The 18,740-nt window shown below is 39.4% G+C and overlaps 10 protein-coding genes across 10 annotated transcripts; 2 read left to right on the forward strand and 8 right to left on the reverse strand.

The window, feature by feature from the left end:
- Positions 1-164: 164 nt before the first annotated feature.
- On the reverse strand, positions 165-677 carry ESS1 (peptidylprolyl isomerase ESS1; the record flags this gene model as incomplete). Its single annotated transcript, XM_033911397.1, has 1 exon — positions 165-677. The coding sequence occupies one exon, from the start codon at positions 675-677 to the stop codon at positions 165-167; it is 513 nt and encodes a 170-aa protein (XP_033767288.1).
- Positions 678-877: 200 nt separating this feature from the next.
- Positions 878-1,927, reverse strand: TES1 (palmitoyl-CoA hydrolase; the record flags this gene model as incomplete). Its single annotated transcript, XM_033911398.1, has 1 exon — positions 878-1,927. The coding sequence occupies one exon, from the start codon at positions 1,925-1,927 to the stop codon at positions 878-880; it is 1,050 nt and encodes a 349-aa protein (XP_033767289.1).
- A 273-nt stretch (positions 1,928-2,200) lies between these two features.
- REC107 (Rec107p) lies at positions 2,201-3,222 on the reverse strand (the record flags this gene model as incomplete). The annotated part of the gene is made up of 2 exons (XM_033911399.1): positions 2,201-2,831; positions 2,903-3,222. The coding sequence occupies 2 exons, from the start codon at positions 3,220-3,222 to the stop codon at positions 2,201-2,203; spliced, it is 951 nt and encodes a 316-aa protein (XP_033767290.1).
- Positions 3,223-3,425: 203 nt separating this feature from the next.
- Positions 3,426-3,755, forward strand: LSM8 (U4/U6-U5 snRNP complex subunit LSM8; the record flags this gene model as incomplete). Its single annotated transcript, XM_033911400.1, has 1 exon — positions 3,426-3,755. The coding sequence occupies one exon, from the start codon at positions 3,426-3,428 to the stop codon at positions 3,753-3,755; it is 330 nt and encodes a 109-aa protein (XP_033767291.1).
- Positions 3,756-3,824: 69 nt separating this feature from the next.
- MDE1 (methylthioribulose 1-phosphate dehydratase MDE1) lies at positions 3,825-4,559 on the reverse strand (the record flags this gene model as incomplete). Its single annotated transcript, XM_033911401.1, has 1 exon — positions 3,825-4,559. One exon carries the CDS (start codon positions 4,557-4,559, stop codon positions 3,825-3,827), a length of 735 nt encoding a protein of 244 aa, XP_033767292.1.
- A 167-nt stretch (positions 4,560-4,726) lies between these two features.
- Positions 4,727-5,260, reverse strand: BNA1 (3-hydroxyanthranilate 3,4-dioxygenase; the record flags this gene model as incomplete). Its single annotated transcript, XM_033911402.1, has 1 exon — positions 4,727-5,260. One exon carries the CDS (start codon positions 5,258-5,260, stop codon positions 4,727-4,729), a length of 534 nt encoding a protein of 177 aa, XP_033767293.1.
- Positions 5,261-5,747: 487 nt separating this feature from the next.
- RBH2 (Rbh2p) lies at positions 5,748-8,270 on the reverse strand (the record flags this gene model as incomplete). Its single annotated transcript, XM_033911403.1, has 1 exon — positions 5,748-8,270. One exon carries the CDS (start codon positions 8,268-8,270, stop codon positions 5,748-5,750), a length of 2,523 nt encoding a protein of 840 aa, XP_033767294.1.
- A 394-nt stretch (positions 8,271-8,664) lies between these two features.
- On the reverse strand, positions 8,665-12,894 carry GEA1 (Arf family guanine nucleotide exchange factor GEA1; the record flags this gene model as incomplete). The annotated part of the gene is made up of 1 exon (XM_033911404.1): positions 8,665-12,894. The coding sequence occupies one exon, from the start codon at positions 12,892-12,894 to the stop codon at positions 8,665-8,667; it is 4,230 nt and encodes a 1,409-aa protein (XP_033767295.1).
- Positions 12,895-13,166: 272 nt separating this feature from the next.
- CPR7 (peptidylprolyl isomerase CPR7) lies at positions 13,167-14,348 on the forward strand (the record flags this gene model as incomplete). Its single annotated transcript, XM_033911405.1, has 1 exon — positions 13,167-14,348. The coding sequence occupies one exon, from the start codon at positions 13,167-13,169 to the stop codon at positions 14,346-14,348; it is 1,182 nt and encodes a 393-aa protein (XP_033767296.1).
- Positions 14,349-14,443: 95 nt separating this feature from the next.
- On the reverse strand, positions 14,444-18,526 carry RAV1 (Rav1p; the record flags this gene model as incomplete). The annotated part of the gene is made up of 1 exon (XM_033911406.1): positions 14,444-18,526. One exon carries the CDS (start codon positions 18,524-18,526, stop codon positions 14,444-14,446), a length of 4,083 nt encoding a protein of 1,360 aa, XP_033767297.1.
- Between the last annotated feature and the right edge of the window lie 214 nt (positions 18,527-18,740).

Below are 18,740 nucleotides of genomic sequence, written 5' to 3' on the forward strand. Positions count from 1 at the left end.
AAGAAAATTTTTTTTTCAGGCCCGGTTCCGCTCGCAGCGAAGAACAGCGCCATTTAACTATGTGATAATAGTGAGTTTTTTTCTTCTCATGGGTTGGGTGAAGACGCATTACAATAGAGTAAGAGCAGAAAGGGCGAGGTAGAGAAAGAGAAGCAACTGCTAACCTAACATACACGCTTGATCACATGAACACCGCTTCCCGATTCGACAATATCGCTTACCTCCCCGACATTGAGTTGGAAGGCGGCGTCTTCAAAGCTGGGCTGCATCTCGCCCCTCCCAAACCAACCTAGATCGCCGCCTCTCTTGTATGAAGAGCAGTCGGATCTCTCTTTAGCCAGGGCCTCGAAAGAGTTCGTCTTAGAGTCGTCATCCAACCTCGTGATCAAGGTCTTCAATTCGTCCGTAGCTTCTTGTTTGGATATCGTAATGTTCTCGGACCTATGCGATGCGGGTCTTCTTGAATCCTTGTGCTTGATGAGGATGTGCAAACATCTAACACGTACTGGATGATCTCTTAAGTACTCGGATAGCTGGTCCTTGTCGGTGCCCTCAGGCTCCTCCCATTGAGAGTGCTTCGTCTCTGGATTGAAAAAATACTCTCTTTTCTTGGACTTACTGTACCTGACGGTCCACGGGGTGGGCAACCCGGTGCTCGAAGCTACGTCAGATGGCATTATTGCGTTGCTGTGGTGCCGTGGTAGGTTGTGCGTGCGAATAAGGACCACGACGATCAATTAGGTCCTTTTCTTAATCAGATCAAAGGGGAAAATGGATGATACCTGCTCGTAGAAGGTGATATAAGGATATTGAATATTATAATAAGAGTATATATATATGTATATATGTATATGTGTTATACGTGCAAGGCCGGTCTTCAGAACTTGGCTCGGATGTCTCGTTCTGATCCGTAGACAACATAGCCCTCTTGAGAGACACTTGCCATGATGCGTCCCGACTGCGTGTCAAAATACTTGCCCTGCACGAGGTGCTTGTCCCAGTGTGACCTAGGATTCGAAATCTTAAGATAGATCCAATTGTTCACATGCGGTAACTGATGAAAGTATATTGTGTGGTCGAGCGAGACACTGAAACTGTGGCAGTACAAAGGCAGGTTGTGGAAGTACGGAATTGTGAGCAGGAGGTACGAATCCGAAAGGTACGCGAAGGCCACGTAATTGTAGCGAGCATCGTTCTCAGGAGTAATACTCTTCGGGATTCTGTATGGATGGTGTTTGTGCAAAGAGGACTCATCGCCTGCATGTTCCACGGTAGTGATGGGGGGTCTCACTTTGACGAAATAATCCAGTTCATCCGTGTGTCTTGCCGAGTAGAACATGTCCTTGGGGAATTGGTACTCCATAACACCGTACTGAAACGCGTCCACATACTTGCTCATGGAGGCTGCGTCTTGGAACCTGTCGGACAAGGAGGCATACCTGGTCAATTTCTGTGGGTCCAAGACTTCTTTTTGGAAGAGCGAAGTGGCCTCTTCATAACGACGGGGGTCCGGCTGCTTGCCCTGCAGGTCCGGAATGGTCTCCCAATGCTGTAAGGAGTCGTGCTCCTTGGACCGTTGCACGGCAAACAAGATCATCGAGGTAAAGATCAACTTGTCGTGTTGATAAGCACTAACTTGCTTATGGATGAAATTTCTACCGTTTCTCAAGTTCTGCACATGGTACGTGATCTTTGTTCGCGGATCACCACCCTTGATGAAGTACGAATGTAGCGATGTGGGGAAGAAGTTCAATGGCACGGTGTGCAGCGACGCCAGCAGCGATTGTGATACCAGCGTTCCACCAAAAGTGCCCTTAGACCCTACGGGCGCGGCAGGCAGATACTTCGTGACAAAACTGGTAGGTGAAAGAGGAACCAGTTCCAGTATTTTCTCTAGGTTGGACATGGCCATCTTGGAAGCACTCATCGTTGCGCAATCTTGCCTTGTCTTGTCTTACCCATGATGAACACTGGGTTAAAACCCTTTTCTGGTTTATATCCAGCTGGCGTGGTTTTTCATTGCAGAATGAGGCTCGGTGTTTATGCCGTCTCTTCCGGGGGATGCTATCAAGGCTCTTTCCTCTGTTGGGGTAGTTACAGGTCCGATGAGCAACGCTTGTTTGTTGATTGGACCGATTTACATAGCCTATACTCTGCTGTTACATATGCCTATGTAGAACGAAAAAGCAGGACGCCGGTTTTACAGCTCAGATTCCAGAGTGTCGGGTCTTAGTTCCTCCCAGGGAATAATGGTTCTGGCCGCACGCTTCAGCCGATGGCTGGCATTATCATCATCGTCGCTATTGTGGTTTTGGCTGGTGGATAAGGTTGGGGAGCTGGACCTTCTCCGTTTCATGGACCTTGTGACCATCATTCTTGGCGGCGGCACGGACTTCTTACGTTGCTTATTATGGGCGTCGTCTGTATCGTGCAGGAGAGTGGTGCCATTCAAAGAAGCATCCGGCCGATCGTAGGCATGATCTGCCTTTTCTCGAAATGCCATCTCCAGGGCACTCTGGCGGGTTTGTAACACGTGCATGTCTTTGGATAGAGACATGAGCACATTCTGTACGTCCTCCAGTTGGCTGCCGACGTTGAAGAGCATCTCCTGAGTGCACCTCATCGACTTTTCTGTCTCATGCTGCTTGTTAGTGACATGTCGCGTTATCTTGGAATTATATCTGCTTATTTCTTCGACTAATACGTGTCTGTAGCTGGAATCAGGCTTTGTTTTCTCCTCGCTTTTGGATAACGTCGATGTCAACACTTTGTCCAACTGGCTTTCGATTTGGGAAGTCAAGTCCTTTATTAAGGTTTTCACGTTTCCTAAACTAGAATTGTTAGTAGATGCATCTCGGAAGGAAATGAATAAATAACTTGAGGGTATGCACATTCTTGATACGAACCGTTTCTAGCAGCATCTTGTTCCAACAACTGGTTAAACTTGTTTAGCGATTTACATAATGTCTTGGAATTTTCATTTAAAACTTTAATTAGCTTATCAGAGTTTTCCCTCAGTTCCATACTCTCCAGTTCCAATTTACCTGCCCATTCCAATATTTGCTTGTCTGATTCCTCTAGGGTACCTGTATTCGTTACCTTCCCAGTGCGAGAGAATATAGATCTGAACGGTGATGATGTTTCCGTAATCATCAAAGAGCGCTCAGAATTAGTCTCTGAGACATCTGTAGACACTTCGTCTGTTCTACCTCTACTGACCATTTTACTAACTGTTTCTACACGTCTGCAGTACCCTTCTATTGCCTCTTGCTGTTCTTGTTGATTTTCCCTTTTAATCATGAAAACACTGACTGTTATGGCGTAAAGGGAAAAAAAAAAATAAAAATTGCTAATCTTACGTGTTTGTTATAAAAGATGGGCAAACAAGCCACTCACAATACAAGAAGAACACGCTGTCGCGCACCATGTCACCAACATTGAAGGAATACTTGAATAAAAGGGTTGTTATAATTAAAGTTGACGGCGAATGCCTCATAGCAAATCTAAACGGCTTTGACAAAAATACTAATCTATTCATAACTGACGTTTTCAACCGTATAAATAAGGAGTTCATCTGCAAGGCACAGTTACTTCGAGGCAGCGAGATTGCTCTTGTCGGCCTCATAGATACCGAAAGCGATGACAGTCTTGCTCCTATAGACGAAGAGAAAGTACCGATGCTAAAGGACACCAAGAATAGAATTGAAAATGAACATGTAATATGGGAGAAAGTGTACGAATCAAAGACAAAATAACATAGTAGCAGTAATAATAATGTGTATAGAAGTATATAAATCATATAATAAATTTAAAGCATCAGCCTGTCACGGACTGGCCATCTTCAAATGCTTCTTCTCTTCTCCAATGCCACAGTCGGGAGGAATCCCCATTTTGTACATCTTTATGGCCAGCTCCATCAAATAATCGATGGCTTCGTTAAAAATCTTGGCCTTATCGATCGTGGGCCCCCAAACAAAAATGCCATGCCTCCTCACTATTACAGCACATGTATCTGGATAATCTTTAAAAGTCTTGTGCAGGTCATCGATCAACTCGTCCTCATGTGCCATGTTTTCAATAATGGGAATCTTCAGCGTATCAAAAAAAGATAGTGCAATGGGTTTCTTAGTCACTGGATCCACCTTTCCACTTGGAATCGCTTTAATTTGTTCAATGTTAGCTATCCTGAACTCATCACCAAAGATCAAGGAGCATATCACGGCATTTTGGGAGTGTGTATGTATTATGGCACCTGCATCTTTCTTTTGATAGCACGCTAAGAACAATGGGGTACATGCGCTTGGCTTGTAAAGCTCAGGAGAGCGCAAATACTCCAACGTTTCAGCATCCATGACAAACAAATCATCAGGAGTCATTTTCTCCTTCTGCACCCCGGATGGTGCGAGATAATAATAGTTCGTTTTAGGGTCCTTTATTGAAATACCACCGCCAGTCCCAGTGCACCAATTATTATAGAAAAATTGCTTGCAAAGAGTGCAAATGAGATTTGCTGGATGGCGCGGATCATCTGAGTGTATCAAAACATCGTGTGAAGACATGGTCGTTCACTGGCTCTCCTTGTGAGTTCAATGTTTAAAAATGTTACATTTTTGATGAACAGCTGCTTTGATTAAATGAAAAAAAAAAATGGGCACCGCATCTTAGTGCCGTAATCGTACGTAATGAAAGTGCCTATAAAAGTACAACTGACAACTATTCCTAGTACTTAATGAGATTGAGGGCGTGCATAATTTAATGTCTTGCAATGGAAACACGTTCTTTTTTCGACGTCATTTTCAAAGTCTAAAATGGCTTCTTTCACCTGGGTGCCCAAGTCTAACATTTGCAGTTCACTTTCATGGACTACTTGGCTACAGTGTGAACAGTACCATCTTATCTTATCGTTTTCTCCTCCAGGCCTATCTTGTTCCACAACAATACCCACAGTATCAGCAAACCGGACAGGACTGTGAGGAACATTTCCTGGCAATAAATATGAATCGCCCTCATTGATGGTAATATCAATGAACTTTGGTTCAGCGTCGGTCTCATCCACAACTTTCAAAAGCATAGACCCTTTTTTTTGATAAAACCATTCTGGGGTTGGATTGATGTGATAGTCGGTTCTTTCATTGGGCCCACCAACAATCATCACAGTGAACCCCCCTTTATGTAAGCAATAATTATTCACCGGTGGTTTCAAGAGACCTTCATTCTCCTTCAACCATTTGTCAATATTTATTGGTGTAGTGTTAAACATATTTTATCCAGGTTTTTTGGTAAGTGTATGCTACTTCAACTATTAGTAGATTGTTGTAATGAGAAGAATAAAGAAAGGATCTTTTACGTCCGTTTTTTTATTTCGCCGAATATGTTTCAGTGACTCACCATTTATCCTGAAGCCGTCACAAAAGCAACATTCCATTGCAATAATTACACTCGAATATTCACGAACTCTTAGCAGAGATTGAGAGGCAACGTTCGTAAATGCCGATACCCGTCCAGGAGTACAGGTGTCAGTGACAGAAAAATAATGGCACCGCTGACGTCGAAAATACATCCGCGCAAATTTATGACAAGTTATTTTGGCAGCAAAATAACAGGACAAATTTGGAATGGCACATAGACTAGTTACTGCGTGTATGAATTGGTATACTTTTTTTCTTTTCTTTCCCTTTTTATCCAATAGATACGGTTTATTTTATTATTATGTAAGATTATTAAAGTAAGAATACAATTAGTGAAACTTAGCAAGACTGCCAAGATGCGTTAAAAGGCAGTATTAATTTATAAACATGATCTACAACGTCCTGATTTTTGAATTCTAGTAAATATGCCTCCTTCTGGTCTGTGAATGACAGCCCCGTTCTCCCAAGCCTTTTTATGTCGTGGAGACGGGAGTTGTACTCCCTCGGATACAATGTTCCTTCAGCATCAGAACAGATGACGAACTTTATTGCAACTATAGCTCCTTTATATTCCTGAGAAAATATGTCAGTAAAGCCGACCCGAGACGGCTTCCAAATGTTAGATTTGGTTTTAACATGTTGCCTTACTTTAATAGAAGATAACAGAAGCGAAGAATTTATACTTTCCGATGAGTCTTTCATATTAGCCAGTTCTGAATTTTCGGTGGATGATCTGGTTACATTACGGCTGTAGCATGAAGATGAAGATATGGTTGATAAAGTTCCCGTGGTGGTTGAGGGTGAAAGGGATGATATCTGGCTATTTTGTAACTGATATTGTAACACATTTACCAACTTAGCAGCTTGCGTACAGCGTACAGACAGAGTGAGATCATGGAGTGTTCCACATACACTAGCTTTGAAATCAGAGGAAGGAATTCGAAGTTGAACGTCTTGCGCCGTAGACCTGTTACACTTCCAGGTGGGCTCTAAATTCACTACCAGTTTACACTTCTCTCTTTCGAAGTCTTTATATATAATCAGTAAGATCTCGTTGTCGCCGGATAAAATCAAAGACAAACACAGTATGTCTTTACTCAACGGCACCCATGATTTGCCGTTCCAAAGAGAAACTTTAACAGAATCATTCTCAAAAAATACTACTCCACCAGATGTGTTTACGCTCAATGGAAACGATACATACGTTTCATCAACGTCATCATCATGGGGACTTGCTGATACCGGAGTAACTAATCGTTGATCTCCTGGCAAACTAAACAAAGATCTTGAGTGATTTTTGGGAATATCAATCGTAAGATTATTTTTGTTTTTTGTGAAGATACTTAGTAGAGATGAAGATTTGCGCCGATAAAGCGTTGGCTTATAGAAATCGATGTCTTGATCGAACAAATCTTTGCCACTTTTATCCTTTCCATCTTCAGAAATTATACTATCAGAATCATCAATTTCAGACGCAACACTTTCTATTAATTCGGGGGAGACACTCTCCAGGCTGAAAGTTTGAGAAGCTGTTCTAACGTTTTTTAAGGTAGGCGTATCCATTTGTTTGGGCGAAAGAGGTACTTGAATGCTCTTATCTAATTCAATTAGCTTTTCGTAACTTAAAGATTCAATATCTTTCAGCGAGGTGTCAAGATCCGAATCGTTATCGACTGCTGCCCTTTCACTCATGACCGACATCGACTCTTCCTCAGGGGATTCACTAGACGTCTCTATTAAGGAAGACAAGCTTCCCGGTAGAGGTATTGACCTATGCAATGTACGGCCATTGCATATTGTATCTGATGGCCTAATAGAGCCAATATGCATATCATCATTCTTTTTGGGAAAAGTATGGTTGAATCTGTTATGTCTTATATGGAAATGTTGAGAAATTTCACCTTCTGATTTTTTGTATTCATTAGTAGCTGCTGAATCGAAAAGGTTTCTAATAGCATGCCTCCAGTGTTCTTGCCATTGAATAGGATCTTTGCAAGTTAACCTCAACACGATGCCATTGTCTATCGGTGTCTTTAGTTTAGCTCCATTATCATCAAGTCTGACCACCTTAAGATCGCCGGACTTAAATGGTCGAAATAGCAACAACCTCCCAACGTTCATTAAGTCATGGTTTCCCGACGCAAGGGATTGGAACAGGTTACCAATGGTTTGTAACGTATATGGCATTTCGCCAGAAAGAACCTCAAATATCGCTATCCCCCCATTATCCAATTCAAAGATTTCAACTAACTTATTATTGATCGCTAACTTCTTTACATCCAGTCTGTAATATGCTCTTTTTATAATCTGCTTCGAATCAATTGGCCGATGATTTGTCAGGGAAAATTCACGTGACATAATGTCACGAACGCCTCCATATTTCAGCGAGTTACAACTAATAGAGTTATAGCAACTCTTAAATTTGTATATAAACGCGCTAATTAAGGAACCGAGTCGCACTTCATTTGTGACGTAGTAAATATCCCTCAACTTATAATAGACCTTGAATAGTAATACCGTAAAGAGCTTTTGGGAATTCATCCTAAAATATGACATATTAGCATCAAGAAGCAAATGCATACAACCAAATAAAAGATTGTGATACAAATCAAGTATTTGCGCATCTTTGAGAAAACTCTTGTAAGGATTCTCACTGGATTGTGTTAGAGAAGCATCGTCACGGGCTGCTGCATGTTTTCTCAAAATGCATTTCAAGTAACCGCTAATTTTACTCATCTCGTTGCCAACTTTAACCATTGGGTCCAAACTCGAACCATGATATCTGCTATGGGATTCACAGACAACGCGTAATCTTTTTAGCAGAGTCTCGAAGCTCGCTTCTTCCTTGTTAAATAAATCCATGCCGTCTCCCACAGGATGCTAGATTGCTTGCTCGTTCGTAATTAAAGGAACTTCTACCTGGTCCATGAATAATTTTTTAGATGAACTGAGGTAAAGAGCAATACCAATCTTCATAGGGGTACATTTTTATTTTTCATATTAAGTAAAATTTCCTTCAAAGATATTCTCGAAGCTTTCATGCCATTCGTGACACGAAAAAAAATCTTATCGTGTTTTCTCTAACGCGTCGCGACGCGTTAGAGAAATATAATTATAAATGACAGCATAGATGCCACCGTCAATATTCAAATGAGACCGACTATATAAAACATTATTACTTGCGAAAGTCTTATCTACGGCCCCTTGGAAAAGCCCATTATTCTGAGTTTCTTGCTATGGTTGCGTCAACATTGGTCTACTCCTTCCCGATTTCTCTTTTTGAAATAATCAACTCTTGTAACTGCCTTTCCACCGTGGGATCGTCTACATACTTGTTAAATACGTTCAGCACCCTCAAAAACGTTTCATTGTTTGCGACACCTTCCACAAGTTGGTGCAAGAAAATTTTAGAAAGTACGGATAGAATGTCAGTAATTCGTTTCATCTTGACATTTTGAATTTCATCCAGCTCGAAAATCGGTAATAATCCAGCCTCTATTAAATCATCCATCGCAACTTCTTCTGGAGGTAGTTGACTTGTTCGAGATAACAAAAGACGCTCTAATGCTTGCAATGCTTGCATACCTAGTTCGTCGCAAGGATTGAGACACTGATGAGCGAGACCCTGGATAGCAGCTATAATTTCAGTCTTGTTGAGAGCAGAATTTTTCCGCTTAACAGACGAAAGTAAGTCTGCAGTTATATTAATGGAACGGCTAGATATATCAATAACGGAACGGTATGGGTTGGCTTCAGCTGTTTCGCCCCCATCCTCGACTGAATTTTCACAATTTTGTTCCCATTTTGTACCAACGGCGCCTGCACATGACATCTCATCAAGCAAGCTTAATATGTTCATAAAGTTCCCATCATCTAGAAAAATTTCACCATTTTGAATATATTTTTCCAAAAATTGATAGACCGCAAGTTGGTTGTCTTTAGTCGACATTAACATCCTTAAAAAATTCCAAAATTTTACATTTTTGAGAACCTGCTCATTGTATTTTACCTGGCTGAGATATGTAAACAGATCATCTAATACCTGCTTACCCCAGTCGCTTTCATAATATTTGGTATTGAAGATTTCATTTTTTATCAAAAAATCATGTTCTACTAAATCACTTAGAATGTTCCGTGGATTATTGAATCTGGGGACTAAAAACATTTTATACGAGCTAAGTCTTGCAATAGTCTCCTTGGAAAGGCCATCCGAATTCGAGATATTAACAACACGATCGGCAATTAGTGCTCCAAATTCTTTTTTACAAGGCGCCTCCTCTGATATCAATATAATGGATATTTCTAACAAAAAGAGAAGTTCTTGCTCGAAATAGAGCAAATTTTCACTGGTCTTTTTGACCACAAGTGAAGAGAGGAGCGTTTCAAGCAGCTTAGGAGTTATGAGTTGACTATTTTCGAAGACTGAACTGAAAGGACGGCTAGCCTTGATGCACTCAAACGCTTTGATGGAAAAATCGATATCTTCTTCTGAAGGCTCTTCATCGCCTTTCAGGTAGGATGCGAAAGTAGACAGAAGGCTCCTGCTCATCTTTGCTTTGCGAATTGATATATCTGGATCCGGTAATGGTAATTCAGGAAGTTTTAAGAGCGAATGAAAATTTTTGAAAAAAGCCAAGTTCGATTCCATCAATAGATTTTCGTATAATTTCAAAATGATTTGGACGATCTGGTTCCATAGTTTAGTAGAAATAATGCTAGGATCATTTATTTCTCTAAAGATTTGAAAATATAATACAGTACATAACTGACCCTTGAAGGTTTGTCCAAGCCTTATACTCTGGCTACTAACGGATATTTTTGACCCAGTGTCTTCGACGAATATCTCAACCAATGGAATACTATCAACATCTAGCTCCCCTTCTTTTGCACCGGGTTGTGCCAATGTTGTCATTTCTCCCAGATGAAGGACAGTATCATTATATGATTGGTCAAAGGAAAAGTAATAGTTGATAAAAGTGCACTTACTAATGGTGTCCAAAATACTTAAGGATATCTGATCACTAGAGGCAACTGTAAATATATTGAATAATGTCTTTAGGATAATATCTCTGACATTTGAGAAAATTGCTTTCTCAAACTGAAGAATGTCAATTAGTGCTAGCCGAGAAATAGGGTTTATGAAATCTCTTTGCATCTCTGTCATAACTGATGTTGATGAGATTAAGTTATTCCAGGCATCTTCAAACCATCTCTCATTTCCATGATGCTCTTCAGGCATTACTATTTCCTTAACTTTAATGGATGTGTAAATTTTTTGCAGGTACCAGTGAGGAAAATCTTTTCCATTGTAGCATCCTCGTAAATTGTTAGAATAGTCGTCAAAAGACATATGTTCCCTAACCTGGGGGTTATGGAAATCAGTGTTTAACATGATTATCGAATAACTTAAAACAAATACAGAGTCCGCATCAGGTTGTACATGAATGACATCGTCTTCTGTCATTGACTCCGGGTCATTGTTTACCGTTTTTTTATCCTCTATTTCTATTTTATTATTGCTTAGATCTGCAGAATATTTTGCGGAAAAAGCTTCAACAATTCTCTCAATTTGTTGGGATTCCCCTGGTAATCTAAATTTTGTCAGTAAAATTCTGATTGCTTCATCAACCCTTAAACCTTTGAAGTCGAATAGATCTATAAATTCTTTTAATAATGAAATTTTTTTTGGATCACAAAGTAATAGACCTATAGTCTTCTTGTTTAAACGTCCGTTATTCAAAAATAAAAATGAAGCAACGTCTCTATTGGAATCTGAATCAATAAATCCTTTTTCAATCAACATTTGAATGCCTTTCTTCGCCTTCTCATTAAATGTTTCAACACACAATATGAATTCAGTCTTTCTATCTCTCTGTTTTAAAATGTCAATTTCTTTCTGATTTTTTACAAATTCTGCCTTTTCCAATTTCTGTAGATCATTGTATATGTTTTCAATAAGAGAAACTACACCTTCAAGGCATATTGGAGGAACATTATTAGAAGTATTGACTGCCGCAGCTGGTAAAGAAAAATTTGCTATTTTTTTTATAAAGTCAATCGAAAGATCTGACCTGTCCAAATTACAATCGAAATTTACAAATAGCTGTAGAAAGAAAGCGGGAGAGTGAATCCACAATATGGAAAGTTGTTCAATAATTAATTCCTTGATTGCAGGTGGCTTTTTCTTGGGGATGTCATCGGAGGTTGTGGTGTCCTCTAGAATTTCAAATATCCTCCTCAAAGTCAATTCAATCTGCATAGGCAAATAATCACCTAATATCACAACCAAAGTCGTAAATAATTGCAAAGTTGCCTGCAAAAGGGAATGCTGGGTGGAGCTCTGTATAAGGAATAAAATACTTTTAAAAATTGGATCGGAAATCAAGCTGAATAGACGAGGGTAGAGAGGAAATTTGTCTCCGGATATTTCAATGGCCGTGTTGATTAACTGTAAAGATAATATCATGGCCGAAGTTGTATGCTTCATTCTATTCTCTGGCATAATCAATGATAACAATAATCCTAGATAGTCCTTGATAACTGTTATTCCGTAATTTGATTCAACTTCTTCGGCTTTCTCACCCTTTTCTTCATCATTTTCCTGTTCTCTTGTGACCTGCTCAATTTGATTCTCATTTTTACAATCATCTGCAACAGCACTGTCATCATCAGTACGGCTCAAATCTTTATCAGACGCAGTGGTACCTATAATGACATCCTTCAAATTATTGTCAGTGTAGCTTTCATCGTTTATATATTTTTCTGTTTTTGTTGGCGGATCTAGTAACTTCAACTTTGTGAATAGTTTAACGGTTATCCTTGCAATTGTAACTTCAGCTGTTTTCCTCAAAACCTCGCTTCTCTGTGTATTACATGCCAACGAAAGTGTTGTTTGTAAAACATCATAGATTATAGTATCGGAAAGATAGTCTCCAAAGGAAGAGGTTATAATATCGCGTAGTAATGTTACAACCTTTAATAAAACGGAGTCATCCGAAATTTGCTTTGAGGCTTCAAATCTACAATGCGTTAGCGCAACAACAGTTTCCCTAACGGCAATTTGAATATCACTAAATGTTTTGTTTATGATTTTTAGAGTAAAAAATTTCTGTAACGAGTCCAGAGCCAGAGAAGTAGTATAACCAGATACTGAACTAGCATTGACTATTTGTAAAAATGGATTTAAAAGTTCTAAAGCATTTAATGCTTTTAAAGCCTTCAAATCATTAATTTTTAGCCGCAGCTGCACTAAGCCAGATATCAGAGGATCGTGATGGTTAGAAGTAGATAAATTGTGGAAGTTGTCAACAAATGAATCACTTTGACTTATGAATATATCACTGCCCCCACCCAACAATGCAGCTACACTTGTTCGTGATTTATCTCTAGACTGTTTGTTCATGGTAGAACAAAGATTGATGCACTCTTTGACAATCATGGTAGCCGGGTTCACGGCCAAAACAGTTTCCATCGCCACGTCGTACATTTTGTATATAAAGCCCCTTCCCACTAATGTTAGTTGAACTTGGACGCTTCTCACCAAACTTGCGCACTAACTTAGTTGAGATTGTACAATTTTCAGTGGAGGAGATCTATATCAAAAGTTATCTCTCCCAACATGTAAACAAAGAGTCCTATATTGTTTTTTTCCAATGCGCTGAGCGATGAAGTGATTAAAAAATCATTGAGATAAAGAACTGAATAGAAAAAGTCGTTATTTTGAACAGTGTTCGCTAATATCAAATTACACCCAACGCAATGACTCAAGATCCGCAGGTATATTTGGATATTTCTATTGACAATAAACCAATTGGCCGTATTGTTTGCAGACTTCTTCGTGAGAACGCTCCGAAAACGACTGAGAATTTTTATAGGCTATGTGCAGGTGATGTTAAGAGTCCCTTGAAGGATCAACAGTTCCTGAGCTATAAGGGAAATGGCTTTCATAGGGTTGTTAAGAACTTTATGATTCAAGCAGGCGACATTGTCTTTGGGACGCAAAAGGATTCCTCTCCATCATCAATTGGAAAAGGTGGTTGTTCAATTTACGCTAATAAAGAAGAGGTGAAAGCCGATAATGAATCTTTCTGTTACGGGAATTTTGAAGATGAAAATTTGGGAGAGTTTATAGAACCCTTCACCTTAGGGATGGCAAATTTAGGTTCCCCAAATACGAACAATTCTCAGTTTTTCATTACCACATACGCTGCACCTCATTTGAATGGCAAACATTCTATTTTTGGACAGGTGATCCATGGAAAATCCGTGGTTCGCACTGTAGAAAACTGTAGTGTAGATTCTGATGGTGTTCCCAAGTCTGACGTTAGAATCAGCAACTGTGGAGTGTGGGAAAAAGACATGGGTGTCCCGCTTTACAACGCTTCTAATGACCAAATTGGAGGCGACGTATACGAAGAATATCCCGATGATGATACGCATTTTGGTGAGGATGATTTTGCTAAGGCTCTTGAAGCTGCCAATATAATCAAAGAATCTGGGACACTCTTATTTAAGAAGAAGGATTACTTGAATGCCTTTTTCAAATATAGAAAATCTCTAAATTATATCAATGAATACATGCCTGAACCCGATGTAGATAAAGAAAGGAACGACCAGTTTACCGACTTAAAGATGAAAGTTTATCTAAATTTGTCTTTGGTCCTCTTTAACCTGGAAAGATACGATGATTCAATCATATATGCTACGTATTTATTGGAGATGGACAGCGTTTCGGACAGAGATCAAGCAAAAGCTTACTACAGAAGAGGTAACAGCTACTTAAAAAAAAAGAGGCTGGATGAAGCTTTGCAGGATTACAAATTTTGTAAAGAAAAAAATCCCGATGACAAAGTTATAGAACAAAGGATAGAATATGTTGGTAATCTAATAGAAGAGAAGAAGGAGAAGACAAGAAAGAATATTTCAAAGTTTTTCTCCTAATTAGTTACCTCTAAGGCCAAGGAAGAAACCAGATAGCCCAATATGAAAATGTACATTAATATGATGTAGTTATTTGTTTATAAAAAATTTCGATATCATATAAAGTCATCCAGTAAGTTCTTAGTAATAGCGGATTTTTTTGGCTTCTGCGGCTTTTGTAATGAATAATCGTCTGATATGTCCTTATAGGATTTCTCGTTCTTGTTTTCTGAGCTGTCTGCTTTCTCCAAAGAGCCGTTTAGCACTTTTGGAGTTAGATTCTCTTTGTGTTGAGAATATGAAGAAGAAGACACAAACTCATCTAATATACTCCTGGGTGCAGAAGAAGAACTTTGAGCGAGGGAAACTGAAGAAGGACTACCTGAGGGTGGTGGCAAAAAGTCGTCTAATAAATTATTTGGCGACTTTGCATTGGGATTAGGAGCCTCCATATTTGGGGCATTTGATAAGCCAAACTTATCAAAAAGACTGGGTCTCATCCTAGCAGTCGAAATTGGTTCAGATGCCAGAGCGCCAATAGCAGAATATGCTCTGTCCTTCGTGGGGCTCTTTAATAGCTTTTGAACAGGAGTGGAATTTCTTTCAATAAACTTCCAATTTTTGACAAGTGAAACCGCCAGGTAATTGCAGCCCATTCGGCAAAGAATATCGGTAACTCTTAAAATTAGAGTACACTCAATTTTCGCCTCAACATTAAGAGACCCAATGAAATACTTCAAGTTCCTGTTTCTTAGGTGATTATATAAATAGAGCAGCGCTGGGTCTTCAACAAGGAATGATCTGTTTACACAAGCTTCCTTATCAACAATCCCTGAGTTATTTTCTAAATCAATCGGAGCGGTCAGCAAAGCTTTAATAGCAACTTCCTGCTTTCTCAATTTCCAGTAAATGAAACTTGCTTTCCATCTATCATTCTCCTTTATTGTTTCAGGTAACATTTGCGAGGTCAATAATTCTCCCAACACAGGTCCATTATCACCTTCGTAAGCACGGCATACACCTATCGCCAAGTCCATATCATTCACTTGCTTGCAAAGAACATTGACGCAATCCTTGAGGGAATCTGTTAAGAGGAAAAAAACGGCTGCATCCATATATCTATGCTTACTTAGCAGAACAAAAGCATTTTTGAGTGCTGCCGTTCTCCACCTGGGTACAGTGAAATCGTTACTAATAAACCTAACCATCTTTTGTTGCTCAGGATGACCAATAGCCATCTTCCACAAGCTCAACAGTATCTTCTTTTTTTTCAACGCAAGATAAAATATAGCACAGCGACTTGGATCCCTCTTATCATCTTTGGAAAATTCATATTTTGCAATATCTTCGAATTTCTTCACCAAGTCTTGCTCCTTAATCCAATAGGCTATTCTGTATTCTCGAGCCCGACTCCATGATGTAATATGGCGGTCAATAGAAGATAGTAATATTTCCTTATTGTCTGAATGCAATGCCCAGGACACATCTCTCATTAATATGCTTTTTTGAACGTTTTTATGTGATAAAAATAACTTCACTCCCAACAAGAACCTAACACCGTTGTAATCTACCACGTTCTCATTTTTAATGACTTCATCCACTGCTTCAATAACTGTGATCAGCGTAATCTGCTGGTGACGAGTCAAATAAGGTAAAGTTGTCTTCGTTAATTGCTCAGTAAGTGCCAGAGACACCGTCTTATTAAAGCAGGGGTATGGATCAGGGAAAGTTTCGACCGGATAATCTCTATCTTTAGCAATAAAGTACTTCAATGGATCCATTCCTAGATTGGAATCCAAATTAGATATATCTTGCGATTCGAAGTCCAATTTTCTTAATGCTAGAAATAGTCTTAATAATAGCTCCTTGACAAGTTGCAACTTATTCGCATAAATGGCTTGAATCAAAAATTGTGGGTGATAAACTGGCAGCGGACCATTTAAGACACTACTCAAATGGAGAATATCATTTGATAAAATTTTCCTTGAACCAATAGATTGATACGTAAATGGATCCGTCAAATCCAAAGATTTGTCCTTGATGTAAAATTGATTTCCGGAAGCAACAACAAACGTACCATTTTTCATCCATACAGAGTCACCAATATTGTGAGCCGTGTGCGCTGTGATATCAATTTTTTCAATTGGTAGGTAGCTAGGTGTGTTATTCGTGTAATCATACCTTAGTTGAGTATAAAGTAAAGCATATCCTGTAAATCCAATAGAAACAATACTTTGACCATATGCCGTACTTGTCCAATCTATATCTTCAATAGTATCATGAAATGTTTCTTCGTATTCAAGGACTCCCCTGTTCAAGTCCCAGAGTGACATTACTTTACCAGTAGAATCAACGATACATAACTTACCTGTAGATGATCCTCTGATGCATGTAGAATTCACTATTCCGGTGTTAATTTCACAAGCTTTAACCCATTGAACATGCCTATCATTATAGTTAACGATGGCCTTATATGTTCTGGTGAGACCTTTTTTAGTAATCAGGGAAATCAAGGGCCTGTTACTTACAAAAGTTTGGTGTACAGGGTCAATGATAGATATCCTGTATATATCATCGCCATTGATATCTAACGAATCGGACTTGACTTCAAAAATACCGCGTGTCAAAGAAACTTCAAAGGCTTTAATTGAGCCATCAGAGAAAATTAAAGCGGTGAAATGACGTTCATGACTATGCTTTGGCTCAGGTGTATTTAACATGACTATTGGATGGATTTTTTTGTCCTCTTCCAATCTGGTTTCCACACGTAAATACGATTGCTTCTGTTCACTGTCCTCCTTACGATTCGTTGGACATTCCCAGGCCTGAAAAGCCCCATTTTCAAGAAGACAGATGACCAGTTTACCCAACTCATGTACAACCGCAAACCTTATAGGAGACTCTGTTTGGATTATATTTTGCAACCGCAGCGACACCCCATGGCTTAACTTTTGTGGGTACCAAACGCCATTTTCCGAGAATCTCGAAGTAGTCAATAAAGCTTCACCGTCGCTGCTTCTTACCAACTTCTGCACGGATTTATTGTGTCCTGTAAATTTGTGCTCTAAGGTGGTACTCAAATCTTCGCTTTCATTGCTTATAAGCTGCAAAATGTCGATTACTAAATGTCTTATTACACCTTGTAAATCATGGACAAGAAAAGAGAGTTTGCCTTTCATATCGTCATAAGGCTGTATCTCTGGGAAATACAAATATTTTGTGTCGTTTAGCATCGTTGCTTTCTTGACTTTCTTATAGGAGATTGTTTTTTTGGTCATTGGTTTTGGAGGATCTTGGGAAAGATTATTCAAAGCCAAAATCTCCAATTCCCCAGTCATTGAACCTAGAATAACAATATCCGAGTCAGACACATTGAAGTTTCCCAATTCTTCCTTACTGAGAGTATGTCTGATGACCCAATTGTCTATTATCACGCAAAACTTCTGCGTGGGGGAAAGAGGGACTTCACCCCATATTTGCACAGTATGATTTTTTTCCATTTCAAAACACGACCATATTCTCAGCACTTTGTCTTCACATAGCGTATAAAGCGCATGAGAGGCTGCATTGTTTTTATTTACCTGGTCTGGCTCTTTCTTCCACCGCATTGCAGTTATAGGTTTCGGGTGAGGCAACATGGTAAGATTGAAGATGGCTTGCTCTCCGACCATTGAAACACGCTTCCATAATTTGGCATTACAGTCGTATTTCCCGACACTGACTATCAGCTGAGAATCCTGTGATATGATCACATTATAAACGGGTTTAGGCTGTTTTTGGTTCCACTGCAAGATAGGTTGGTACACACCAAAATTGTCCTTAATCCTCCAAAAAGAGAGAAAATCGGACCCAATGGCTAGCTCATTATCGGAAGACCATCTCAAGCAATTCACTGGCGTGTCATCATGAAACAATTGGCAACATTGAGTCCACTTGGGATTCTGCATGATTTGATGGATAGGCTTGTAGATAAGCACCCTATTGTGGAAGGAAAGTGCGATGAATCCATTCTGACTGTTAATATCCACAGCAGTACAATCTTTTGGTGTATATATAGTCTGTAACCTAGTGAATTTATTGGAGAGTATAATCAAATTATTCCCTGAGCAGTATGCAAATATGGTATGATTCTGCCATGTTGCTTGACAAGCCGTCTGGAGAGTAGCATTGGGACGTCCTGGAAGAAAGTTCAATGACATGAGGACTGACTTTACGTGTTCACGTTGTTTGCTCTTTATATTGTTTGCGGTGTTCTTATATCCCTTTAAATATCAAAAAAAACTGAAATGCTTATAACAATAACATAACGAGGTTTCGCTGTGCGGAAAGCTTAAAGGAAAGAGGGATAGTAATTTGAAAGGGCTGTAATAACAAACGATCAAAACAAAATATATACAAACATTTGCCGTGCGC

The sequence above is a fragment of the Saccharomyces paradoxus genome, chromosome X, assembly GCF_002079055.1.
Source record: "Saccharomyces paradoxus chromosome X, complete sequence".
NCBI lineage: Eukaryota > Fungi > Ascomycota > Saccharomycetes > Saccharomycetales > Saccharomycetaceae > Saccharomyces > Saccharomyces paradoxus.